The following is a 27,999-nucleotide window of genomic DNA, read 5'->3' as shown; positions in this document are numbered from 1 at the left end:
TATAATAATATAAATTATAATTATATATAAGATAATATTATTATAATTTATAACATAAAATTTTAATCTAAAACGTGTAAATTCATTTGATCATATGCTTTAAACATAATATATATATATATATATTAATAACATTTTATGTGTAAAATAATGTTATTATAATTTATAATATAAAATTTTAATCTTAAACATGAAAATTTATTTGATTATATGCTTTAAACATAATATATATATATATATATATATATATTAATAACATTTTATGGTCGAATAAATTCTCAACATATTCCTTTTGAATATTTGATAAATACGTTATTGATAATACATTAGTAATGCTTTAATACATTAGTTTATTAATTACATTTTGTTTTAATTTATTAGTATACATTAGTATAATAATTACATTTTATGCCCTGATACTAATACTATTATTAGTAATCTACTTTAAGTCTTTATATAAATAACTATATAAATCGTTATAGTATTAGTAGTGATACTAATACTATATCACTATAAGTCTATATGATACTATAGTGAAGAAGTGATATAGTAATACTAATAATATTATATATTTATACTAAATTAAAATCACTATAACAAATACTAATATGTAGTTATACTGACCAGTAATCACTATAACCAACACTAATATATAATTATACTAATACTAATATTATTATATAGTATTGATATTACTATTAGTATAGTATATAATATTAGTAATAATTTAGTATCAATGTATTATTATATAATATATAATATATAATATATAATATATATTCCATAATGTATAACATATAATATTAATATTACTATATCATTATATACACACTATATGTAGTAGTAACACTATAATAGTATAATATATGGTATTAGGCTATTAGACTATTAGCATTTAGTATATATTAATATATTATAAGAGTTATAGTATAACATATGTATAATAGTATAGTTAACTTAATATGTTAGTATTAATTTCACTATTAGTATAGTATATAGTATAAGTATTAGTAATAGTATTGGTATAGTCTATAGTTATTTAGTATTATAATATATACAATTATTTATTAATCATATACAAAATGTAAAAACTAAAAATTTTAATATATTGACAATTATCATAACACATTGACATACTCTAAGTTAGTAACAAATTAACAATTAACATCATATTATAATTATAATTAATTATTTGTTTAATGAGTTAATTAAACGATCCACATTCAATAGTTTACTTAATTTTAATTTTACTAATTTAAACATATTTTTTAATTAATTTATGTACTAAAAAGATAAAATAATCACAAGTTTAAAATACATCTCATGTGCCAAACAAGAAATGACGCCGTTTAAGCTCACCGCCGAATCAATTTTGAAATTGGATTACATGAAATAACGTCGTTTCACGCAGTTTAATTTTTTTTAAGTAAACATCTAATAAAACAATACCGTTTGGATCAAATTTCAATTCAAACCATATGGTTTCATTCATTCAAATAAGATTTCGTCTCCCTCTCTCTCTTCTTTTGCTTTTTTTTTTTTTCAATATTTTTTCAATTCAGAAATAGTTAGCCAGCTTGAGAAATAGTTGGTAGACTTCTTTATTCTTTTTCTCCCCCTTTATTTGAATAGTCTCTTTATCTTCCTCGTAAGGACTAACTGTTTTCATTTTTTTAAAAGTCACATCGTTTTATTGTTATTTCTGATGTCTTTCTATTTTTTTCACTTCCTTTTGCAATATTTGAAATGCTGTCTTTTGATTATTATTCTTTCCCTTTGAAATGATGTGTTTTGATTATTCTGTCACTTCCTATTACAGTATTTCAAAAGTTCGTGACTTGGCCAACATGACAAATAGTTAGTTGACTTTTTTGAATAGATTAACTTTTTTGAATTTATTTCGTTTAATTATTATTTCTGATGCCTTATTTTTTCCTTCACTTCCTTTGTTATCGTTGCTATTGGGCATGGATTAACTTTTTTGAATTTATGTGTGTGTTTGCATATATGGATTATATTGTCTAATGAATTTTATCATAAGATTCATATTTATGGGGCCTTACTTCCTGTTTCAATTGAGAATAATGAGACATAGAATTAATTAAAAGAATAATTATTTCATGAAGATACATAAAGCTAATTGTTATTTGATTCATATTGAGACATGGAAATAATTAAAATAATAATTGGTTTTGGATATAACTGGTACGTAATCAGTTTTAAAAATACAAAATTAATGATACCATAAAATGTGCTAACAAAAAAAGAATGCATCGCGCTGGAAAAAAATCGAATGGGATAAACAGGACGCGTCGACCTTGACACTTGCCTGTAGTGCACAACATTAAATGATCTACATCGGCAAGTGAACGGAAAGAACATGCAACCTTTCATTCTCTGACGATGGGTATGGGTGAAAAAAAACCGATGAACCAGTAAACCGAACCAGTCAAAATGAATTGGAGGGTTAGGTCCAGTACTAGTTCCATTTTTCTCAAAACTAGTCAAAATCGGTTTGGTTATAATTTTTCTTTTTTTAACATCGGACCAGACAAGTTCATATATATATTTATTTTTTTATATTATATAAAATATTTTTTATATGATTTTTTATAATGCATATAATTATATATAAAGTAATTTTGTATTATATGATAAATTACTAATTAATATAATATTAAATTTTAAAATCCTATATAAATAACTATATATTACCACTATAGTCTATTGTATTAGTAGTTATACTAACACTATATCACTATATATTATAATATACTATAATATATCACTATATTATATATCATAATATATGACTATAGTCTATAATACAAGAAAAATTATATTTACAATCGGCTGGGGAAACCCCCACGAAACCGGATGACAAAATATATTTTTGTTATCTCTCTCTTCATTTCGTTCTCTCAATTTATCTCTGTCAATTTTTTCCTACCCTCTTCTTCCTCTCTCTTTCTTCCTCTCGATTTCACAGTTTCACTCTCTCTTCGGCGCAGCCCGAGTTTAATATCCCGAAAGTTCAATACCTCGGACAAGCTCACACCAATTGATTTCTCCATTAGAAACCGATCGAGTTCTTCCATTACAATGATGGAAGTTCCAGAAGGTTTATCTTCAAATCCAAATATGCAAGTTCATCTGCGGGATCCTACATATAATATAAAAAATACATTTAATAATTAATTAGCTGCGCAGAGAATGCACCAACCAACCTTTCTTCTCGTTTAATCACACCTCTGAGATGCCTCTCCTCCTCCATCTCTACAGATCACTCAAAGTAGCTTCTTGCTAGCTGAAGCAGGTACTACACAAATATCTTTCGATCTCCTCCACACAAATATCTTCCTGTTCTTATGTTGGTGGGTAGTGCAGCTGTAAATTACATCAAAGATTTTTTTTCCAAAATTTGAACTCATTATCAGAAATGACTGTAAGTATTTTCCTTTCTCTTTTTTTTTTTTTTTTTTTTTTTTTTTTTTTTTATAAAAAAAAATGATAACGAGTAATGACGTTTTTCTTCTCAGATGAAATGTTCCGAGTTTTACTCTAACAACGAAAAGTTAAAGATGGAAAGAATGAAATGATTTTTCCCGAATTTCACTCTAACAACGATTCAAAAATAAGTTATCTAGAAGTTTGCTAGAATCGTACGACGGCTCTTCTCGGTGCTGGGCGATTTGTGCTAACCAACATTGGGCTACTACTTCCTGGGCTGATTATGAAGTTGCTTTCTCTCCTTGAGATAATGGAGATTGCAGATTGCAGATGAATGGATAACGCCAACTGACTTTTTTTTTTTTTTTTAAATGTGAAAGTTGATGGGAAGGAGATGACAGATAAACGAATAAAAAATGAGATTGTGTCAGCCGGTTGCACATCGATGTCGCATGGGCGGTTGTACCTAGCAGGGCTGATAATACAATTATAATATACTACAATATATTATCATTAGTTTATTATATATTATAATATATATTATATTATATATATTTAATATACTGAAAAAACCGGACTTGAACCAGTAAAATTGGAAGTACCGGTTTAGGGTGTAATCGGTACGGTATCGGTTTTTCAAATCTCAAAATTGGTATATACCGATTTAATTCTAAAATATGTATAAAATCTGACTGAACCGAACCGGTTACACCTCTAGCAATGGGGGACAAGAAGTGACCGCGTCGATAGCCAACCGTCGAGACGCAATCCTGAAAGCCACGCTACATTAATGGCGTTACCTCAAATGCCATACCGCATTAATAGCGCTACCTTAGACACCACGTCACATTAAAGGCCATGGCCTGGACAACTGTGGGCATGACACAAGGTACGAGAATGTCCCCCTGAAACCTCGCATAAGTCATGCTCCAGGTACAAATAAATATCTTTGAACTCTATTATTCTCCTATAATTCTCTCAAACGAAGTACTAACTTTAGTATCGGAGGCTCCTCGGACCACGGAGCCCACTTTTGTCTTTGTGATTGCAGGTAGAAACATCTCGGCCCGAGTTGTAGGAACTTGGCCCAAGCGTATGAAGCACGACCTTAACAATATGTTTCGCATACCAATCACTGAACTCAACCACCTACAATACAAGGAAATTGGGGGCTCAGGGTTGATGAAATATCTCCAATGCCTAAGTCAGTTTCTTGTCCTTTAGAGAGAATTCTAGTTTGTCTTTCATTTAGGACTTCATGTTGTTGCCTTTGATAAGGCATGGCCTTCCCAGGTCACATCCTTGCAGCAAGTTGGTAAGTGCAGCTACCTTCTACGCGTTCTGTCAGGGACAGGGGTTGTGTCGCGCACCCTATCAAGGACAAGGTGCCTAACCGTGATCCCTGTCCGCGTCTTTAAAGGCAGCATGACCCTATCATTACGTGCATGTGTAGGGCGGCGTCAAAATTGCCAGCGTCCTATCATTCCACGTCTACTTCCTTCTCGAGTGGGCCTTGGACATTTTTTCCATTTCTCTTATTTGGGCCTTTTTTCCATTTCTCTTATTTGTGGGTCGACTATACTTTGGTCGCTAGGCCTTCTGAGGTAAGTTCGGCCCGGCCCGGTAGAGGATGTAAATATCCTTTCCAACTACAGCCACAAACAAATTACATAAAAGTCAACTTATAAATTAACATGAATTCATATGATACATTAGATATATTTTATAATAAAAGTAGTTTTATAATCTAACATACTACATTAAACCATGTTAGTTTATGAGTTTACTTTTATAAAATCTTTTTGTAACTAAAACATTTATGTTTTGACATATTTGTGAATACTCAAACTCGGTTTTTTAAATCAATGATGTTTTAGTTCCACGGGATTAAAGTTTTGCGACTTTTTTTGTTATCATCTGTTCGGTATGTTTCTTTTTTATCCCTAGTATATTAGTGAAAAATTTTAGGTAATTTTTGCGAGATTTTATAGGCAGGTTTTTCTTTTGTTGTTTAAACACGTTTTCTAATTATTCTTTTTCTAAAGTTTCATATTTTCAAGTGGGGAATTGCTTGGGATGTTGCCTGTGATTTTATTTCTTGAATAAAGATGGGAAGATTACAATGTAGATCAAGGAGTAGTGTACTATATGCTTGCATCGTGTGATGAAAAATGGAAGGGATAAAATATATCCGGCCCAAAATAAGCCTACTAGGCCCAGCTTAAGGAAAGAGGTCCCACCACTAGAAGATAAAGGAAAAGAGATAAATAGGAGATAAGAGGGTATAAGTGAAATGAGGGTGTGAGGAGAAATGGATGGAAAGAGAAAAAGAAAAAAAGGGAAAGAAAAAGAAAATGTCAGACACGCAAGAGAATGCGGCAAATCCTCACCACTCCCTATGGGCACATGAAAATGGGCACATGAAAAGATGGGCAAATAAAAGGAAACAGCTAGACAATTTCTTCAACCTCGCGAAAAGGGGCTCCAGGGAAAACATATTTTCCAGTAAATATATTCGAGATCTCCATTGTACAGTAAGAAATGAGAGGATATGAGATACTGTAAATAAGCTTATTATAATGGATATTCTCTCTCCAAAAACTCTATGGACATAGGTAATATGCTGATCCACGTAAATATATGTGTTAATCTCTTTTTTGCATTTTTAGTATTTATTTTATATTCATTGTCATGGCCGTGCGCACAACCGCACCGGACCATGCCGGAGGCTCTATACTACACCGATCGAGACCTACATTGTCATAGCAAATCGGAAATAATTTTTTCTCTCATTCTAGCCTGATGTGCAGTTTTTGACATTAACAGAAAAGGAGGCCGTTAGAAAGACCAATACATATGTTTACTCGGCAGCCATATTCAAGCAGATGTTACAAGAGAAATAATATGCGTCGTCAAGATCATTAAACGTTGCAGCTGAAAAGGACCAGCTGTGGAGGGAGTTGGTAATTGCACAAAGCAAGCATAATGAGGCGGAGGAGAGGATCAAGTCCAAGACAAGACTGCAGCAAATAGAGGCATCCTGGCAAGTACACGTGAAACATTAATGCTCAAGAATTATTAAGTCAATTATATGATTAAACGAAATGGATCGCAGATGTGTCAGTCTATATATAGATTAATGCACCCAAGTAATTCATCTTTTCACTAATCCGTTAATTTTTTTTAATAAATCAGCCTCAGATATGTTGCACAATTAAGCAATAAACTTGTGAAAATAAAAGGTAGAGAAGTGTTTTCACTATAAAAAGATCCTAAAAAAATAAATTCTTAACTTGACAAGTTGATGTAGTAGGTTAAATTATAAAATTAATTTTATTATAAAATAAATATAACATATCATATAAAATTATATTAATTTTTAAATTTATTTTTAAAAAATCTATTTATGAATATGACATTTCCTTCCAACATATACTGCACAAATTTGAACCACCCATCGAAAAAGGGATAAATTTGAACCACAATTAACTTCACATGTTACACTTTTCAAAAGGGTGATGATGACTTTTTAAAATTTTTATTTGAATATTAAGATTTTTAGAGTATAAGAAGATAAACACACGATATTTATGGTTAATTGTGTGAGTTTCAAATAATATTATACAGTGTTATACTGCTATTGGTATATCATTCTATCTTTCTAAACCTTAAAATCCAGACAAAACTATTGATCATTTTTTTTCTTTTTCTTAAGAAGAAAAAAAAAAAAAAAAAAGTCGAACCACCTTAACAGGTACTTTCCGGACTAGTGTCTCTCTCTCCAAAGCCGGTTGGAGGAAAACCGTCCCACTTGGCTAAATACAAGTTTTGTTTTTGGTTCCCAATGTCCAAAACACCAGAAACTACTTTTTTTTTTTTTTTTTTTTTTCTACTTTTTTCTTATATTTTGCCGCCTCCACCATTAAAATGCCTTTCAACTTCCTCCGCAGTTACTCTTCTCAGTTTCCCACCACGCCAAAACTAAAGGGAACTGCACTCAAACTTCTTTTGACAAAGCCCACTTTTGATCAATCAAGCACGACCATGTACGAATGCCCCGCCACCAAACCCTCTGAGCCTTTCCTTCTCTGTCTTCTTCACCATTTACAGGACCTCAAGAGATCCATCCTTGCTCTTCTCTTTTGCTTGCCCACCTCGCTTTTCGCTCTCCTTCTTCTTCTCCTCTTGCTCTACAATGGCTTCTCTGTCTTCTACCTTCATCTCCCTTTTCCTGCCAAGTCCCCATCCGTACCCGCCAATTTCTCTCCTGTAATTACCGCCGGCGAGCCCATGAGAAAATGGTCTTCTTTTTCGACTGCTTCCTCGTCCTCTTCTTCAAAGCTGGCTTCTTCAGTAATGTATGCTACGAAAGAAGAAAACTCACCCGTGATTTTGAAGACTCAGTTGCCCCTTTTTCTCAAATCACGCTTTTCAATCCTACCCCTCACCAATTCTACGGTTTCCAGGCCGAGACGGGCCCGGAAGCCCAAGCGCAAGCTCAAGAGTGTGCCCTTCGAAGCTCGGTCCAGTCCTTTTCCAGTAAGAATCGCTGAGTTCTTCGCCGGAAATTCTACCACTTCCTGTAAGTTTCGGTTCTTTATGACTAGGATTTCTTTGAAGTCATTTGGTGATAGAGAAGTGTTGGCCATGGAGAGCTTGTTTAACTCTCACCCAAACGCTTGTTTGGTCATAGTCTCAAACTCAATGAAATCAAGAAGAGGAAATCGAATTCTTAGACCATTTTTAGATAATGGGTTTCGGGTAATGGCTATTGATCCGGATTACGACTATATATTCAAGGATACTCATGCGGAAGCGTGGTTTGATAGGTTAAGGAAAGGGAATGTGGATCCTGGCGAAGTTTCTTTGGGTCAGAATCTCTCCAATTTGCTCAGGCTTGCTTTGTTGTATAAGTTTGGAGGCATTTATATAGACACAGATGTTATAGTGTTAAAGAGCTTCTCGAAGTTGAGAAATGTAATCGGTGCTCAGACAATTGATCTTGCAACTGGGAATTGGAGCCGATTGAACAATGCTGTGCTGATATTCGACAAGAATCATCCACTACTTTACAAATTCATTGAAGAATTTGCGCTAACCTTCGACGGGAACAAATGGGGGCACAATGGCCCTTACTTAGTCTCGAGGGTTGTTTCCAGGCTGGGTGGAAGGCCTGGATTTAATTTCACGGTGTTGCCACCATTGGCATTTTATCCGGTTGATTGGAGTAAGATTCGAAGTCTATTTCGGGGGCCGGGAGACGAGCTGCATTCGAAATGGTTGCATAAAAAATTGAGGCAGATTCAGTCCAGAAGTTTGGCTGTTCACTTGTGGAATAGGCAGAGCAGGAAGCTAGAGGTTGAAAAGGGAAGCATCATCAGTCACATAGAGTCCGATTGTTGTATCTTCTGCAATTCTGCACTTTCCAGTTTGTAATCGCAGAATAACTATGGCAATTGCAACAAATTGTCTTATGCATTTCAGTTTGTTGTATGCGGTTTATGGACCCGACTTGGTTCATTCCACCATTGCAGTCCATAAAGAAAGAATGTTAGGGAATGATAATCTTTTTCTTCTTCATAATCCATCCGTTAATTCATATTTAAGTTTCCATGTTTTTTTTATACCCGAAGAACATCTGTGGATAAACGCTTTGTGAAAGTGGTTTTTATCAGCTTCCACCTGATATATGGCACCAACTTTCTGGCCTCTGATTTGTCTGTTTATGAAATTCTTCCATCATTTGGCTCTGCATCTATGAAAATTCTAAAGTTTTTTATGAGCATGAAAAACTCTTTAACAGTTGGCTCCAAGTTGTGCCGCCCTAGTGAGGGCATGAGTCATCATTATATGTGAATTAATATATGTGTCTCACCCATGTGGAGTTACAAGATCTGTACAAGTCAAATACATATTAATTAATGGCACAATCTCTTCTATGCTTGATGCAGGATCACCATTCCAAGACTTCCACTTCCAAATAGTACTTATCTTTCTCACGTAGGCTTATTTTATAGTCTATAACTCTCTGTTAAATGAGCAATCTTGGTCTCTTGTTATCCGCGAACACACCCCTCCCCCACCTCCTTTTGGTCTTCCGAGAGAGAGAGAGAGAGAGAGAGAGAGTAAACAAGAAGACAAAAATGGCAGTTGTATCGGATTTTAGAGTTCTAATTTGGCAAATAAACATATTGCCTTAAAGATTCAGGCCCGGGGACCAAATTGTAAGAATTGCTTGTGAGTCGGGAAAATCAGCAAACAGCTAAAAGGTATTTGTCAGTGAAAAAGACAGAGTGCACCCAAAACGGATCATAAAATGAAGATGATCTTGCATGCACTAATCATTTTCTCCTAAGTTCTATTTTCCTACAATCTTTTCTTGGTTTATCTTAGGAAGTTGAGCACACGCAACTTTGGTGATCCATCTACTGCTAAGTACCCTTTGGTTAGTTGAGTCACTAACTTCTGGCTAATTTTTGAAACGTGATACTGCAGGGAGGGATGGATGGGCTTAGCAGGCCTTATCTTCACAGTATCCTCATAAATACCTTGTGAGACAAAAAAAATATTAATTAAATAAAATAGAATATCAAAGGTTCCACCTCAGTCAACGACTGCACCATGTGTTGGTTCTTGTTTATAGCATCGCCCACACCAATTTCCACCAACATTAATGACACGAGATACTAAAATCATTTCAGAAATGCATGAAATTGGAAAGCCTTTGTCTCAAATCTCTCATTACTATATGTAAAACAGAAGCTGGAGCTGAAGAGATGGGAATTCTGTCCAATTGCCACTGTTGCTAACTTGCCTTGTTCATTCAGACCCTTGTATTGGAAGCCACATTAAAGGCTCAACATGCCATTATGGTAGAAAGCTGCATTTTATTGGTAAATTAGGAGGAGTTGTGCGCACATGGGTTCATTCGTCTAAGTTCAATATATCCTCCCGTTCCTACGGCCTACATAGTTTGTCTACATAGTAATGTCTTGGACCAACAAAGAGGGATTAGTTAGCGAACAGCTAAAAGCTTGTGGACAGAAATCCACGGCTGGCATTTCCATTTATATTCTTGGTGCTACCAAAACTGGCCCTTTCGGCCCGTCCGTGTTTTTATTCAGTGCATGCGCATGTGGTCTTCATGCTCTTTCGCTTTCAGAAAGTTCCTGGCTCCTTCGACTCACAAGGTTTCTTATCCTCGAACAAGTGATCATTGGATGTCAAGATTTATCGGGGTTAAAAGTTTCTATCCAAATTTTAGAGAGTAATTATTAGGTACTCCTAAAATATATACACGTGGACTGAACGTCCTATCATAAGATGTCATATCAATTAAAAAGATACTTGCATAAACAATTTTAATTCTATTGTATGTTGTGACATGATGAAGTTCCTATAGTTTATTAAACCCAATATCATGTCTATTTCTCCATCCATATATTTTTTACTGTTCGAATAAATTCCAAGAGACACATTTACAATTATTTATAAGCTACAGAGATGCATCCCTCTGCCATTTACGCATGGGTCACGGCACCATTTGTCGGATATTGGGACCTTCCAAATTTAAGCAGAATCAAGACCGTAATTGAAAAGGAAACACACGTTGTGGTTAGTACGTTATGTCTAAGGGTGTACAATTTTTGGTAAGGATCGGAAAAACTGACTGGATCGGATTGAAAATTTATTTGGTCGGTTTCAATCTTCCATTTGTGAGATTGAATATGTTTAAGTTTGGTCTCGGAGTGGGGTTTTTCCACCCTGGACTAGACCAGACCAACCGAACTATAAATATATATTTTTAAATATTTTTTTATAAATTATATATATTATTTTATATAATAGTTATATAAGTGAATTATATAATTTTCATCTAACCTATGAATATGGACAATATAAAATGTTAAATATATAATTATTAATGAACTAATATCAATTAACTAATATATAATTATCAATTTTGATAATTTGAAAAACTTTTTTTTTTTATGTTATTTTTAAGTAAAAAAATGTGTAAATAAAATTAAATAGTTGTATTATTTAAAATTATAAACATTGTGGGCTTTTTTTTTTAATATTAATGGGCCGAAAATATTTTTTTGTATACTTAAAGAAAAATGAACTTTTTTGTATGATTAGGCCCACATATGAAACTGGCCTGGACCGATATGGACCGATAGCTAACGATTTGATTCGATCCAGTTTGGTCTGGAAAAATGATAGACTGAAATTTTCCTTCCATCATCTCCGGACCGGATTAAACCAATTTATACCCCTAGTTATGTCTTGTAAAACGACCTCGCTCTCTAGTTCCTTGGTTGTTGCGAGACCAATTTTATATATGGTACAACCCCGGACGGATGATCAAGGCTTAAGCCTGTTCGCTATAGATATTCACTGGTAGATGCTCTAGAAGATTAATCTAACTAAGCCAATATTAATTTAGTTCGAAAATTTGATATATATTCAATTTAGACTCTTGATTGCTTCCAATTAAGTTTCGGATCAATTTTTTGGATGGAGAAATGTTTTAGCACAGAAATTTCACAAATATAAACTTATAAAGTGATGTGTCTTGATGTGGTACATTAAATTGTAAAGTAAATCTCTAATGTATTATATATTCATATAAAGCAATTCGTAACTTTTCTCTTTCGATAAATACTAAGCTGGATTTATGAATTTATAGATAGTGGTGATGATGGGTATCTGCTCTGATCTTCACCCTTCCGGTTGCCATCCATGTACTTGACATCCTTGCAAGCGAGATACTGCGGCAATCCTGTAAATATTGTGGCCCAAAATGGAGAATAGAGGGGATGAAGTGTGAACGACAAGAGAAAGTTGAATGATTTAGATGATAAATGGAAGAAAAAAAAAGAAGAAACACCAGCATTGATATTGAGAAATTTTGCTTGCTAGCTGGTTGCTTGCTTCAAGACTCGACAGTATTTTCTAGAAACCTGTCTCTAATTTTTCCCGAGTTACTGCATGTTCATCTTGATCTTCTCCTCAGTAAAACTTTTGGTAAAATCCATGGCTATACTTGAGATGGAAACTATAGATTGCTTCTTGGAGACAGCATTGTCATATAGTCTTCCGACCAAAATTGGGCTATGCGCATCACCATACTTCATGACTGTTATATACATAAAAAAAATTATATAAAAATAAATTTATAAATTAAGGTGACTTTATATAATTTGATAGATATATTTTATACTAAAATAACTTTACAATTTAACGTACATCAAATCACGTCAGTTTATAAATTTATTTTTGTATAATTCTTTTATAACTAAAGTATTTCTCTTTTTAAATTAGCTCACCTTATTTGTTTTGGACGTCAAAACCATTTTTACTTAACTATGTCACTGCCGCCTCCGCTACCACCTCTAATTGCCTACGCGGCAATATCACCAAACCACTAGCCCCACCACCACTGGCATCGACTACAGTAGTTTTTTTAAAAATTAATAGACAATACCATCTCATCACAGTGAAATATAAGCATGATGTATAAAATTTTCTTTTAAAAAAAAAATCAGCATCTTAACCTAACAACATAAAATAAATTATTTTTATTTGAACAAAAAAGTCCATTACAAACATTAACATGAAAATAAATGGAAGCAAACAAAAATATATACCGTTCAAAAGTAATTTACCGTAATCCCCTCCTCTCTGCTTCGTTAAACAGACAGTAAAACGACAAGCGTTACGATTGAAAATTGAGGCGACTCATGAAGATTGGTAACTGGCTTTAAAGGTCAGTCGTGGTTGGACTGGACTCTGGAGGCCGTCTATATCTGCTACTCGTGGTTTGTAGAACAAAGTGTGACAATCTGGAATTCTCTATGCCATCGTTTTCCCCGGAAGAAGCAACTACGCTCTAGATTGATTCAAGGGTTGTTCTAGAAATTATCTACTGGTGCACCGACCTTCGTGCGAAGACCTTGGAGGCAACAGTGATAAAACTTGGGCAAACTCGTAGTCGTGGAACAACAAATAGTGATTAATGCATTTATGCAAATGGTCCTTCTACAGGAACACCGATGAAATGCACCGATAATTTACACCGTTACTTTTTTTTAAAAAAAATTATCGGTACAACCCATCGATGCCCTTAGCATTTTCCTTTTGTGCAAATTATATTTCCGTTATTATTTAAGATCAAACATTACTTATACACGAATTTCTTTTTTTTTTTTTTTTTTTTTTATGCCCTCGGAATTTGACTAAAATATGCTGCGTAATTGCTTTTCATGAATTCAACTTTCTAAAATTATAGCATTTGTTAAAGCGCAGAGAATTTCAAAAGGAACAGGAGATAATCAGTCCTCCGAATACAACAAAACTAGTGCACGCCGCAAACGGAAGAAAAAGAACGATTTCATCTATAACATATGGAGGACACAACAAAGCGCCTTTCTTAGTTATGATAAAAGATACTGCGCTTTGGATAAAACGTTCAACAGAGATACTAAAGTATCCAACAAAGCTTAACGGACACATGAAAGCCATCCTAAACACTGCAAATACCATCAATGTTCGGGCCAAACCGTTACTCTCCTAAAAACCTCTTCCTCATACCCAGGACAAATTCATAGACCTTCTGCTGGTCAGGAAGAGTCTTGGCGACACTCTCCTTTTGCATGCATCTCTTGGCCCATGCAATAATCTTGGGGTGCTCTGCCTCCATGCTGAATTCTCCAAATGTCTCAAATGCATTGAACCAGCTGTAGAAAGTGACAAAAGCAACATCCACAAACCCAAATGTTTCACCCCCAAAGTAAGGCTTCTCACCAAGCTCTTCCTCCAATGTCTTCAAGATTTCAAGGAACTCCTTCTTTGCCGCCCCGTGCTCTTCTCCTTTTGTGGTCCATAGTTTCCTCCCAGATTCATACACCTGCACTTGGCACGCACATTGTATTACCACTCTCCATAGATTATAGATTAGGATGAACAATGTCAGAACAATTCCTCCCAAATGCAAATAGAATGACGTTAGTTTGCCCACAGCATAAATTTCTGGTTCATTGGACTGAAAGGTAATCTCTTAGTTCCAAGGGTCAAATTATTTCCCAATAGTCTCTCTGCTAGAGTTCAAGGACATCCTAAAATTAAAACCAAGAGACTGAAATTGGGACAGAATTGCAGAAGCAGATGGAAGACAATAAGAGCACGAGTTCCACGTCAATTCCCCAAATACTTTTTTTAGAATCCAGAAAGAAAAGCTCAATTCAGTCTGTTGATTGCGAGATAGAAGATCAAGACTCTGTCTGTCGAATCTAGGAGATTCATAGTAAATTAACCCAAATTACATTTCCAGTACTAGAATCGTAATCGTTTCTTGAATCTTTCCGATAAAATATGGAATTCTGATGAAAGTATTAACGTCACGATATATTTTTAAAAGGAATCTTGCTAGTCTACACTGATAGACCTAGTTACTCCAAACAAAAAATCAAGTAGTCAACATATGTGATACCCAAGAAATGAAAGCGGCCTAATCAAAACAATAAACTTAAATGAATAGATTAAAATATTTGAGCTGCTCTGACTACTATAATGGACTTAAATTTAAAGAACAAAAAAACAAACATCAATAAAGAAAATACGCTAGATCCCAGCAAAATCTGTCGGACAAATGAAGCCGTAAAAGGAATTAAAGCGACACTTACAAACAAAAAAGGAAAATAGGGATCGCAGAGACATGTACCTTCTTATCAACAAAATCAGCCCAGAACCTAGCTTGAGCTCTCTTGTAAGGATCAGAGGGCAACAATGGAGACTTGTCGTTCCAGACCTCGTCGATATATTGAACAATGATTAAGGACTCGCATATCGGTTTCCCATTGTGGATGAGAACTGGGATTTTCTTGTGAACCGGATTCATCTGGAGAAGCAGATCGCTCTTGTTCCTCAAGTCTTCCTCCCTGTACTCATACTTGATCCCCTTCTCAGCAAGGGCAACCCTGACCCTCATCCCAAACATGCTAACCCAAAAATCGAGCAGAACCACCTCCTCTGCCATTGTTACGGGCCTCAGAATATCGAAAGCAACCGACTTCAGGCTTTAGTGAGTATGCGAACTGGGTAGAGTGGGACCGTATATTTATAGAATTTGTACGAGTGGCTTGGAAGGGCTTGGCATGCAAGATTTCCCCACGTCATGGATGACGGATTCCTTCCGGTAACTTCCTGTCGTTTTTTTTTTAATTCATTATTTTAAAGAAAAATATTTTTTTTTATCATCTTCTTATCATATTAAATAATAGATTAAAAAATAAATATAGCATTAAAACTATTATTATATTATTTTTGTAAAATAAATAGTAATATAAAAATTATGAGTAATATCACAATAATACAATACAATAAAAATAATGAGTATATTATATAGAAATTTTACCATTATTCTCTCAACATTTAGAATTTGTTTGGAAAAAGTTTTCATTTTAAAATTTTCATGTCATCTCATTTTTTTTCTCAAATATCATTCAAACATAAATATTTTCAAACTAATCATTACAACTTTTCTAAACTTTCAAATAAAAGATAAAAAACAATTCAACTTTTTTAAATTCTCAAAAAAAATTAAAAAATATATTCTAACAATATTTTAACTTTATAATATTTTTTATTTAACTTTTTTCTCTTCTTTTCCAAAATTCCGTAAAATATTATTTACGCTACTATTTAAAAATTATCTTACTACTATTTACAAAATTATCATCTCATTTCACTTTCTAAACTTGTCCTTAATAACATGATATCAAATAATTGATCTACAAGTTAAACATAAATAAATCATCTTCAATTATTTAATACTACATAATAAATAATAAGAAAATGATGATAAAATAATAGTGGTTTGCATCAATCCATCTATTATATAACATGTTAAAACTATATTTTGGACAAAATGCCAATGCATCTAACTTGAGAGTCGAGAGAAAAAATCTTACTTTTCTTAATTATTAAATGAAATAGTATGTAAAGGATAAAATAAAATAGATCTATGGTGTTTTTTAATCCCAGCCCAAGATAGGAAGACTCGTTAGGAGAGAATAATAAGAAGAGAAATGAAATAGACAAAAGGCTTAGAGGGTGTAAAATGTTAAGAGGAATATGAGAGAAGTGACATAAAACAAGAGAGAAGAGACGTAAAGCAGGGGCAGGAGATAAAAGGGACACAGACGACTTCCGGAACTTTGAGTCAGTCTTCTTCCGGGGGGTTTCTTCAACCTCATGATAGGAGCTCCAATAACGATGTCTCCACCAGAAGATATATCTTCAATATTCATTGTATAGTGAGGATGAAATATTATGAGAGATTGTAAAACAAATATATTATAATGGACTCTCCCATCCTCAAACTCTTGTGGACGTAGGCTTAGTGGATTTTGTGTCGAACTACGTAAATTTGTATGTCTCATTCTCTTTATTTTTTCTGTATTTATTTATTGCTCACTACAATGGAGGTATGTATGGACACCATACAACCGCAACGGACTACTACTGGGAGCTCTATATCACACTGATCAAAGCTCAAATTTTCATAATGGATCGAAAATGATTTTTTCTCCTATTTCGACTTATTGTGCTAATTTTAGGCGTCAACTAATAATAACAGTAACATCATAAGTATTATATTCATGGGATGTTATGGATGTGATAGACATAATGTAATTGCATTAAATCTAAAACTTATAGCCTCTAGTGTACGTGTATTAGGTTGTGTACGTCTATCGCGTTTAATCTTAATAGTGTTATGGTGGCAATGTTATGACTAACGTCGACGGAATTAAAATGCCCCTGCGGGTGTCGTTCTTTTCTTTCGGAATGGAATGGTCTCGGCAATGGGCTATTTTTAGCAAATCTTTATTTGGATAGTATGGTAAGGTGAGATTGTTTTAGATAAATTAAATAAAATATTATTTTTTAATATAATTATTATTTTAAGATTTAAAAAAATTAAATTGTTTATTATATTTAGTATAAAAATTTGAGAAAGTTATAATATTTAGATGATATGAGTTAAAAGTGTTTCTGTATCCAAACAGGACCGATTCATCCTCACATTACCTACCATACATAATTTTTTAATTTTTAAAATTTTGTTCTCTTACCAAATGTGTGATGGATGATGAGTAGAAAAATTTAATTAGTTTAAGAAGAATAAAACTAAAAAAATATAAAAAATAAAAATAGATATGATGTGTAGGAATGATGAATATCAAAGTTCTTTAACAAAATTGTGCTAAATCTCATATGTGACAATTTCATCAAGATCTTTTGTTTAGTTGGGGAAGAAATTGTAACATTTGATTGTTAAAATTTAAATTTAAATTTGTTTTTTAAATTAAATTATAATATGTAAGTATTTTTTTAGGAAAAATGATTTATACACAATATTTTTCACAACACATTTCACAATAATGTGTTAAATAAGGAGTAATTTTATGTAATATTACTTTATAAAAATACATTTATCTCATAACATTATTATAAAATGTGTTGTGAAAATATGTTGTGTGTATATACTCTTTTTTTAGATGTGCTCTATACATTTTAAAGATCAAATCTGCCAAGTCAATAATAAGATTATAACTTAATTAAGACATTAAAGTGTTAATTTATATATATATATATATATAATTTAAGGTTGGGATGCGGTAATTTTAATAATTTATATTGCAAAAGGTTGTCGGATAGTGCTCCCTTCTTTTATTTTGAATAAAGGTAGAAAGGTTACATGCACTTTCGACATAGCCAATAAAACACACGCAAGTATTTTAAACAGACACACAACCTCATCAGAGAGTGTTGGTAATATTCTTTCTTTTTTACGTGCTTCAAAAAATCTTGCTTTTTTATGTACTTCAAAAAATCATTTAAACATGCATTAGCAGAATGTTTAGCCATTTGGAGAACATAGGCTCGTTTGTTAGTTAATTTTAAGTTAGGTCTAATATTTAAATATTTAACTCTTATTTACTAAATTCATTTCAAGTCAAAATTATTTTACACATGAGATTCATAATCTTTTTCAATTCAACACTTCTTTACACGTGGGATCCACAATTTTTTTTAACTTCTCATAATACATCTAAACTCATCTTAACATCCAAACACATTTAAACTCATTTCAAATGAATCCTATAAAACTCACTCTACCATCTCACTACAAGAAATCAGGCATTTTCTAGTGATTTTAAGATCGTCGCAAAAAAAATACCGCAAACAGGCCTTATTTGCGATGATTTTTCTTTTGCCGCTAAATCCAACGCAATATATTCAAAATGATGATGCTGAATTTACAGTTCACTTATTTGCGAAGATTTTTAGACATTTTGCGGCGATTTTTGTAGTCACAAATAAAATTTAAGACTATAACGACATTTTATTTACGACGAATAGGAAAATTGCCACAATATATACTTTATGCGGCGAATTTATGCTTGTTATTGACGAATAAAACAGGTCGAAAATATCCGTCTAAAACAATTGTGGAAGACTATTTCCGAATAATCTTTAGTCGCCAGAAATGAGTAGTTCCAACAATTTTTAAAGTTGCCGAAAATGAGCAATTCTTCAATTGTGGCGACGTCTGTAGCATTTGTAGCAAGTTAATCTCACTACAAAAGCTACTAAAATTAAATAGCCCATGTTTCCCTTCTTCTTTACCCTCCCCCTGTCTCCCCAATCCCTCTTCTCCCTCAACCCACGGCACCGAGCACAACCTGTCACCAACGACCACACCATGCCACCTCCACCTCACCTTGATAGCCACCCCCTCCTTCTCCCCTAGCCCCCACACAGGAAATTTCATTTTTCCCGAATCTGGCATCACCTTTCTCTCTCTCGGATTTCTCTATATCGTTGCAGCTAGGGCATCTTTTGCCACCGCTCACACCTCGATGCCATCACTAGTCCTTCTTTGGAGCCCCATTCTCGTCCACCCGTAGCCCAGCAACCCGAGGTCCTCCCTTTCTCTGTTTCTCTCTCTACTACATCTCTTAGGAACCACTCTATGGCGCCGAGCACCTCTTGGTCTCTCTCTCATCTCTACGCCTCCTCGATCCTGCTCCGCCACCACAACCACCATGCTCTTCATCCTTGTCGGTTGGTCATCTCTCCCCCAGCATCTCTCTCTCTCTCTCTCATCTCTTTATTCTGTGTTGGTGGCTTAGAGTTGTGAGGTGCTTTGTGATGGAGGTAATTAGAACTGGATTGCTACTTTAATGGATCTAGGTTATGAACATGAAGTTAGGATTTTGTTTCAATTTTTGTGTGAATGATGTTGGCGTTATACTAGCAGCTCTAAGGTTTTGTTTGCTTATGATTTTTTTTTGAGTTTGAGTGGGATTTTTTTTTTTTCAATTTTGGTATGCAAGAGGAGTAGTGACATGAAAACACTACTTCTAATCCAAAGTTGAAAACACTGTGAGTTAATAATTCAGTAAGATGATTTTCTACTATAATGAGATCCTTATGGCTACTCAGTCTTATATACCGATCTAATCCAAACAATATTTCCATGATTTTCCTTTATTTATCAGAATGGCTGTGCATCCATAGTTATTTATATTATATCTTAATCATATATCATTAATGTTTTTGGGAATTATGGTTTTATTTTGTGTAGATCTGGTACTAATTCTTGTATTGAGAAAATGATTAATGATCTTTTGTATTAATTTGTACTTTGATGCAAAGTTAATGGTACTTTGTGTAAAACACCCATGTTATTGCAAACTTATTTAGCAGCTCGTTGTTATGGCAAAATTGTTAATGCTTTTGAAGAATATGGTAATTCAAAACTTTATTCAGCAGTTACTTTAGCATGACTAGTATAATCATTGGTAATAACCATAGCTTAATAAGTGGCGTATATATAATTGGAAAATAGTTTCATATGTAATGTATTATTGGAAATCAGCTTTACCTTTTTCCAGCTTCACGTAAAGGCCTCTTTTTACTTCTTGTACTTTAGCAAAACCAAGCCTTACCTATTCTCTCTTTGTAGCATAACTGGTACGAGCTAGTATTAGAATATTTGAAACCATTCTTATATATTTTTGGAGATCAATATCATGATACAAGGATTAAACATCTTCTCCCTCCGTCACAAGGAATAAGAACTAGTTCATGATACAAGGATCGGATATTCAAACATCCTAGATATTTTCAACAAGATGACTTTCTGAGCATGCACAAAACCAAATTACGCGCTGGGAATACTTAATGGCGACGATAATTCATAATTGTTGGAAAAATGTCTAGTCATTTGCGGCGATTTATTGAGTATTTGTGACGAATTTTTTCGTTGCTATTGACTTTTCTTAACGATTTCATGATAAACGAATCACACTAGTTTCGGTGAGTTTTTGTGCATTTGTGACAACTAAAAATCTCCGAAAAAAGTAATTTTTCTCGACGAGTTTTGCTTATCGATGGTTCAACTTATAAATGAATAAACAATTGCGACGAACATTCGGCGCAGTAGAAATCGCTGGAAAAGATTAAATGCAGTGATTTTATAGATTATTTGCAACAATTATTAATGTCGGAAAAGACAGTTTTTCTTGTAGTGTCTCAACTCACTACTATTCATAAAGAACTCAACTCAACATCCAAATGTAATCTATAACTTTGTGCAAATTTTTAGATTCAGAGTGTTTCTTCTCGTTTCATCTCATCTCATCATTACAAATTTTTCAAATTTTCATAAAAAATATAATAAACAATTCAATTTTTTCCAATCTAATAATAATAATATTAAAAAATAATATTATAATAATATTTTATTCAACTTTCATTTAAAACCATCTCATCTCACTATCTAAACCAATCGAGAACTAGCTGTAGGGCTCGTTTGGATACATAAACAATCTCACATCATCTCATCTCCTCATTATAAATTTTTCAAATTACTACATAAAATATAATAAACAATTCAACTTTTTCAAATCTCAAAATAATAATAATATTAAAAAATAATATTCTAACAATATTTTATTTAACTCATCTAAAACTATCTGATCTCATCTCATTTTATCTCACTATTCTAATACGCTATACCTCCCTCATTAACAGATTTTTTCAAACTAAAAACAAATAAGAATTTTAAGGAAATTATATGCTCCTTGCTTTTAGAAAATTATGAATAGAATTATGTCTAATTTGCTCGGTTAAGAACAAGTGAGTCTAGGAAACTATCTCATGGAATCTCGCTTTACCACATGTTTTATGCACATGGCAAAGTCTTTATGCTAGTTCGATCTACCCTTATAAGTCTCGTAAGATTCTAACAAAATCTCTCATTCTTTAAAAAATGATCAATTTCCATGCCAAACTTACCCTAAATCAACAACCAAAGTGTACCTTGTTTTCTCATTAAAATGCGACAACCATATATATATATATATATAAAATTAAAGCAACATTTAAAAAGAAATAGATCGAAAATGAATATTGTAGCGACGCACAACCTACTCATTAACAAAATCAACGCAAATCTAGCTTGAACTCTTTGGTAAGAATTTAAAATTCATCTCAACTCAACTCATCTCATCATTACAATTTTTTCAAATTTTTACATAAAATATAATAAACGATTCAATTTTTTCAATTTCAAAACAACTTTTTTAAATTCTCACACAAAATATAATAAATAATTTAATTTTTATTTTACTATTCACAAACCATTTCAACTTATCTCTGAATTCAAACGACTCGTAAGAGAGCAACAATTGAGACGTATCATTTCAGATTTCGTTGATATATTGAATGATGATGGTGGCCAATTTACTTGATGCGTATAATATTGTGGTAAAATTGTAAGTACAAGTACTACTATTCAATAAATAAACAAAAATAGAGGGAGATTGACGCTCTAGCATTAAAGGTTGGCCGCTGGTCCAACCGGTAGTCAGCCACCCGAAGAAAAAAGCATCACAGGCATTGGACTAGTGAAGCCCAGAAGATCACAAATTTACCACAAAAAATATCCAATCAAACTTCGTCTTCCGTTTCCTACGTTTTCTCGGCATGCACAGAGAAACAATTATGGAAGGCATATTCAAGACCTCACTTATAAAGTCTAGATACACCGTTCTTACTAGTTACGTGAATCTGCTTCCAGGGTCAATGCCCACACTGTCCACAGGACTGTAAAATGAAAGAATCATCCAGGAGAAAATGTACATATTAATCTAAAAAATATTTTCAAGCACATTGGTGCAAAGAACTAACATTGTACTCTAAGAGGAGAAGTATTCACTTCTTTATGCTTCCGTTATGTGTATAATAGCTCTTGTCCAAGGGATCTTGGATTTCTCAAAAGGTACCATCTTCGAATTTTAGAAGAATCTATACGATGTGAACTTGGTATATTTCGCGTTGGATTTGAAACACCTCCAACTGGCTGAAGGGGTTTTAGAATTATAAGCCTTTTCTTGGGAGATTGTGGTTTATCAATCAGGCATGCAACCACTCATTCTCTCTGCACCAGACGCTCTGCATCTCCCATTTCCATCTCACCTTCTCTCTCTTCTCCCTCGTTTTGAAAGACCAGTTCAATTTGCTCCAAAGACTTCCCTTTTGTTTCAGGAACACATGTATAGACAAAAGCAACAGAGAGAGCTGAAAGTAGAGAGAAAACAAAGAAGGTTCCAGCCACCGTAATTGCACGAGAAATTGAGAGGAAAGACATAGCAATCAAGCCACTACTGACTCTACTACCGACTGCCCCAAGGGCTGATGCTTGAGCTCTAAGCCTTAGAGGGAAAACTTCAGATGACAATACCCAACAAATCGGGCCAATCCCTACCGAGAAGAAAGCTACATTCCCACAAACTGCTAAAATTGCCAATCCGATCCCCATTTTTTCCTTCCCCAATAAAGCAAGAGTAAGGCTTAGACAAAACAAGCAAACAGTCATTCCGATTGTGCTTATGTAAAGCAAAGGCTTTCTCCCCACTTTGTCAATAAGAAATATGGCTACCAAGATGAACAATGTTTTGGTAAACCCAACAGCAACAGTTGCTGCAAGGAGCTTTGTATTGCCTTTAATTCCAGCGTCTTTGAAGATTGTGGGGCTATAATAAACAGTTGCATCAATACCTGTAATCTGTTGGAAACATTGGATTCCACATCCAGCAATTAGCATCCGTCGGACTGGAGGAGAAGGTTTTAGTATTTCACGCCAGACAGATTTTGCTTCGTACTTCTCAGCATTAGACATCCCAGCGGCTACCTGTATTTCTGCCAATCTTTCTTCCACTTCTCTTTCACTCTCATTTGTCTTTAACAACACTGCTCTTGCTTCCTCAATCCTGTTCTGCACAACTAGCCACCTTGGAGATTCAGGGATCACAAACAGGGAAAACCCAATAAAAACAGAGGGAAGAATTCCCACACCAAGCATGATCCTCCAGCTTATATGAGTGGGCAGTCCTGAAAAAGCATAGTTTGACACGTATCCAAGAAGGATTCCTAGATTTATAAATATCTCGGGGAAGGAGGTAAGAGATCCTCTAGCAACGGCAGGTGATATCTCGGCAATGTATACAGGAGCAATCATGACCCCAAAGCCAATCCCTACCCCAGCCAAGATTCTGCCAACAATCAGCACCCTAAAATTCGGAGCAAGAGCCATTACAGCAGCACCTGTCTGAAAGACAATGGCTGCAAAGGCAATTGTCCATTTTCTGCCAATGGCATCTGATGCTTTTCCACCAGCCAAACTACCCAACAACGATATTATGCTTAAGATTCCAACAAGGACTTCTTCTTGTACCTCTGTTATCTTCAGATCCTCCTGAATGAATAAAATTGCTCCACTCATAACACCAACATCTGCATAATCATACGTACAATTTGCAAACCTTGGATTCTAGATACAGTCAATTAAGAAGTTTCAATAACAAGTTAATTGGACTAAATTTTGTCATCATAATATGCAAATACAATAATTTTTACATTAACAAATTTTTCTGGAAACATTTTCATAAACTTGCTTCATTCAGTCATGTCTATAAATGGACCAGGAGCCAACTGCCTTCCCTGGTCCACTGCGTCTTAACATAAAAATTATTGTCTTTAAACATTGATTGGACATTGCATTCAAACTTTCTTCTACCATTTTTCCCCTATCAGCATTTAAGGGCGGCTCACTACAAATTGAGGCTTAAGGCGAAACTTAAGTGAGTCATTCGTAATAATAATATAATAAAATATAAATTATTATATGGAATATTTTCAAAATTTTCAATAATATGAGATTTTATTTAAAATATTTAAATACAATTTTTGTGAATTTATATTTACAACAACAACTTAAAATGAGGCCTCAATGCAGATTTTGTATCACAATTTAGCATGATTTTAAAAAAAATATTTAAAATATAAATAATTCATTGTATTACTGATAAACAAAAATTCATTGCATTAAATATTAAATTTAGTATTACGGACCTTGCACGCATTGAAAACTATAAAAATTATTTAAAATTTTATTTAATAAAAAGTTTTTATTTTTATTTTTTATTTTTTATTTTTTAAAAAACACCTCATTTTTAATTTTTAGGGCCTTAAATAGATGGGGCTTAGGCAATGGCCTAAATGCCTTACCAAGCCGGCCGCATTTTCCTCGTTCAAATTCACATTCGAGTGCTTTCCCCATTACTTGGATGAAATATAGGTTTGGGATGAGGTGAGATTTTTGTATTATGTTTTAATATTATTATTGTTTTGAAATTTGAAAAATATGAATTGAGATTTGAAAAAGTTAAATTATTTATTATATTTTGTATGAAGATTTAAAAAAAATGTAATGATGATATGAGATGAGAATTTTGTGTCTGATCCCAAACCCAAACCTGCCCATCCATCATTTTAAAGCCACAATACATTTTCACATGACATCAGATGGGATTTTAATTTTGAATTTACATAATATGGAATTCCTGCCAAATAAGCAGATCAAAGAGGGAAGATAGAAGTTGCAGCAACGAATAAAAAGAATAAAAATATCATTAAGGGTTATGATAATCAACCGGATCAAACTAAAAACAAACAGATTATAAAGAAAAAATGGACAGAAAGGAAGGACTAACCGTATCCAAGGAGCACGGAATTGAGGGAGACAAAGATGGCACAGACGAACACAAAGTTCCTGGTGGTATTTTTCCTAATTGATATACCTTCATTGGAAAATACCACATCCTCTTCTGTGCCATCAGGATTCATCCTCTTATATTTGTTTTTGCTTCCAATTGGAATCTCCACCAGCCCCTCTCCATTCCCATTTTCCTCACCACCCACCAGCCCCATCTCTCTCTCTCTCTCTCTCTCTCTCTCTCTCTCTCTCATATATATATATATATAGTTTGGCTATATCAGCATGGATGAAGGTACAATCATTGATGGGCCTCTCCCCCCTCCTTCTTTGGGTGCATGGTAAGCAATAGGAAAAGAAAGGCAGAGACTTTTGTCTATTAAACTCTCGAATAGCAGCAGATCTGGAATGGCGGAGAGGGGTAGAATTTTACACATTTGAGGTGTGCGGCGGTGGTCCCCACCCCAACTGAGCTTTTCCTTAAACAATGGTAATTGACAATTGTCAAAGTGGGGCCTGTTCTCCTTTATTTTTGTAGGAACGAAGCAACATATATTCCGGCATGGGGGAAGAAAACCCAGCGTCGACCGACGGCGACAATTAAACCCTACGCTTCCTTGACCAGCATTTCTCGCTATTTCTTTTGTCCATCCACGAATGATGTTGCGCCACGTCATTAAAATTGAGTTGAGTTAAATTAAGATTGATTTAAATAAGATAAATAAAATATTATTTTTAATATTATTATTATTTTAAAATAAAAAATTAAATTATTTATTATACTAAATTATAAGGATAAAATAAAATAAATTAATACTAGTTTTGAATTCAAACCGATTGTAAGTTTGTGAATGACCGTGCGAGTGTGGGATTGCGTATGACTTTTTACTTGAGTCGTTCCAGTAGACCTTAAATAAAAAATAATAATTTTACTCATTATTTTCGTATCATACATCATACATAAATAATGTTTTAATTTTTAATTTTTTTACTTAATAAATATATGATATATGAATGATAAATAGAAAATTTTAATTAATTTAAATATAATAAAATCAAATTTAAAAAAATTAAAAAATTAAAAAATATGTGTGATATTGTAGTACATGAAGATAAAAAATAGTAAATTTCTATATTTTAAGTGTCGTTTAGATTTAAAGATAAGTTGAGATGAATTGAGATATATTGTGAATAGTAATGAAATTTGTGAGTTAAAGTTGATAAATAATAATAAATAGTAATGAGTTAAATTGAGATGGATTCTGAATACAAACCGGACCCTTACATAGATTTCAAGCCTCCGTTCATTCCTGCACTTTGAACTTTGCGGCTTATTCGGGACCCAATAGTACGGTCCACCTTGATTTAGAATTAAGATTAGAGCTTATTATAAGAACGTGTTCGGATACTTCTAATATTTCAATATATCTGTGAATGAGAATGAAATTATTTGAATTAAAATATTTTATTAAATTTTAAAAAATGATATAGAAAAATGTTAAATAAAAATATTATAAAATTAAAAAATTTAATATAATTATTATTTTGAAATTTGAAAAAATAGTATTATTTTTTATGTTTTGTTTTAGAGTTTGAAAAAATTATAATAATTAAACAAAAAAGTTAAAAATTTGAAATTAAAAATATTTTGTATTTGACTAATGTTTGGAAATGAAATATCTAAGAATCTGAGAATACTTAAGAGCAGTTATGTTGTCAAACAGACTCTAGAGTTAAATTTCAAGTTAAAATTGAAAAATACTTGTAAATTAATGGTATAATATGTGAGCTATAGTCTCATCTTATTTTTATTCCATTATATAAAATCTAATACTTTTTCTTTATCGCATTTAAATCATCATTTATTATTTTTAAAGAAATATTTAATAAATGATAGACAATATCATCTCACTATAATGGAATGAAAGTAAGATAAATAATTTTCTTTTTAAAATTTGGATTGTTACTACACAAACTTTAAGAGAATGTTTGGAAAATGTTTACATCTCATTTCATTTCATTACCAAAACATCACTTAAATAGAGATATTTTCAAACTAATCATTATAATTTCTCTAGATTTTTAAACAAAAAACAATTCAATTTTTTTAAATCTCAAAACAAAAATTATATTTTAATAATATTTTAACTTTATAACATTTTTTATTCAACTTTTTCTCTTTTATTTTTCAAAACTCAATAAATATTTAATTCAAATTATATCACTAATATTCACAAACTATACTACTACTATTCACAAAATGTTAATCTTATCTCATTCTTCAAACATTTTCTTAAAATTAGAATTCGAGAAAAAAATAAATAAAATAAACTTCACAATATTTATTAAATATTGAATGTTACAAGATAAATTGCTGTCTGAAAATATTGTTGAGATCCCTCATTTCCCAACTTAGA

The 27,999-nt window shown here is 33.0% G+C and overlaps 3 protein-coding genes across 5 annotated transcripts; 1 reads left to right on the top strand and 2 right to left on the bottom strand.

Moving 5' to 3' along the window:
• Nucleotides 1–7,342: 7,342 nt before the first annotated feature.
• On the top strand, nucleotides 7,343–9,033 carry LOC121266312 (uncharacterized protein At4g19900-like). The gene has a single exon (XM_041170099.1). The coding sequence runs from the start codon at nucleotides 7,378–7,380 to the stop codon at nucleotides 8,884–8,886; it is 1,509 nt and encodes a 502-aa protein (XP_041026033.1). The 5' UTR covers nucleotides 7,343–7,377; the 3' UTR covers nucleotides 8,887–9,033.
• Nucleotides 9,034–13,829: 4,796 nt separating this feature from the next.
• Nucleotides 13,830–15,559, bottom strand: LOC121266313 (probable glutathione S-transferase). Its single transcript, XM_041170100.1, has 2 exons — nucleotides 15,176–15,559; nucleotides 13,830–14,362 (listed from the first exon to the last, which is right to left on the bottom strand). Exons 1-2 carry the CDS (start codon nucleotides 15,488–15,490, stop codon nucleotides 14,018–14,020), a joined length of 660 nt encoding a protein of 219 aa, XP_041026034.1. The 5' UTR covers nucleotides 15,491–15,559; the 3' UTR covers nucleotides 13,830–14,017.
• Nucleotides 15,560–22,458: 6,899 nt separating this feature from the next.
• Nucleotides 22,459–26,166, bottom strand: LOC121266311 (probable polyol transporter 4). 3 transcript variants are annotated; one of them, XM_041170096.1, is made up of 2 exons: nucleotides 25,581–26,166; nucleotides 22,459–24,321 (listed from the first exon to the last, which is right to left on the bottom strand). In XM_041170096.1, the coding sequence occupies exons 1-2, from the start codon at nucleotides 25,834–25,836 to the stop codon at nucleotides 22,958–22,960; spliced, it is 1,620 nt and encodes a 539-aa protein (XP_041026030.1). In that variant the 5' UTR covers nucleotides 25,837–26,166; the 3' UTR covers nucleotides 22,459–22,957. The 3 variants fall into 3 exon arrangements, with proteins under 3 accessions (XP_041026030.1, XP_041026031.1, XP_041026032.1); XM_041170097.1 differs by having other exon boundaries at nucleotides 22,459–24,358; nucleotides 25,581–25,954; XM_041170098.1 differs by having other exon boundaries at nucleotides 22,459–24,283; nucleotides 25,581–25,954.
• Between the last annotated feature and the right edge of the window lie 1,833 nt (nucleotides 26,167–27,999).

Source organism: Juglans microcarpa x Juglans regia, chromosome 5D, assembly GCF_004785595.1.
Source record: "Juglans microcarpa x Juglans regia isolate MS1-56 chromosome 5D, Jm3101_v1.0, whole genome shotgun sequence".
Classification (NCBI taxonomy): Eukaryota; Viridiplantae; Streptophyta; class Magnoliopsida; order Fagales; family Juglandaceae; genus Juglans; species Juglans microcarpa x Juglans regia.
Note: the sequence above shows the minus strand (reverse complement) of the source record. Positions and strands in the feature narration are given on the sequence as shown.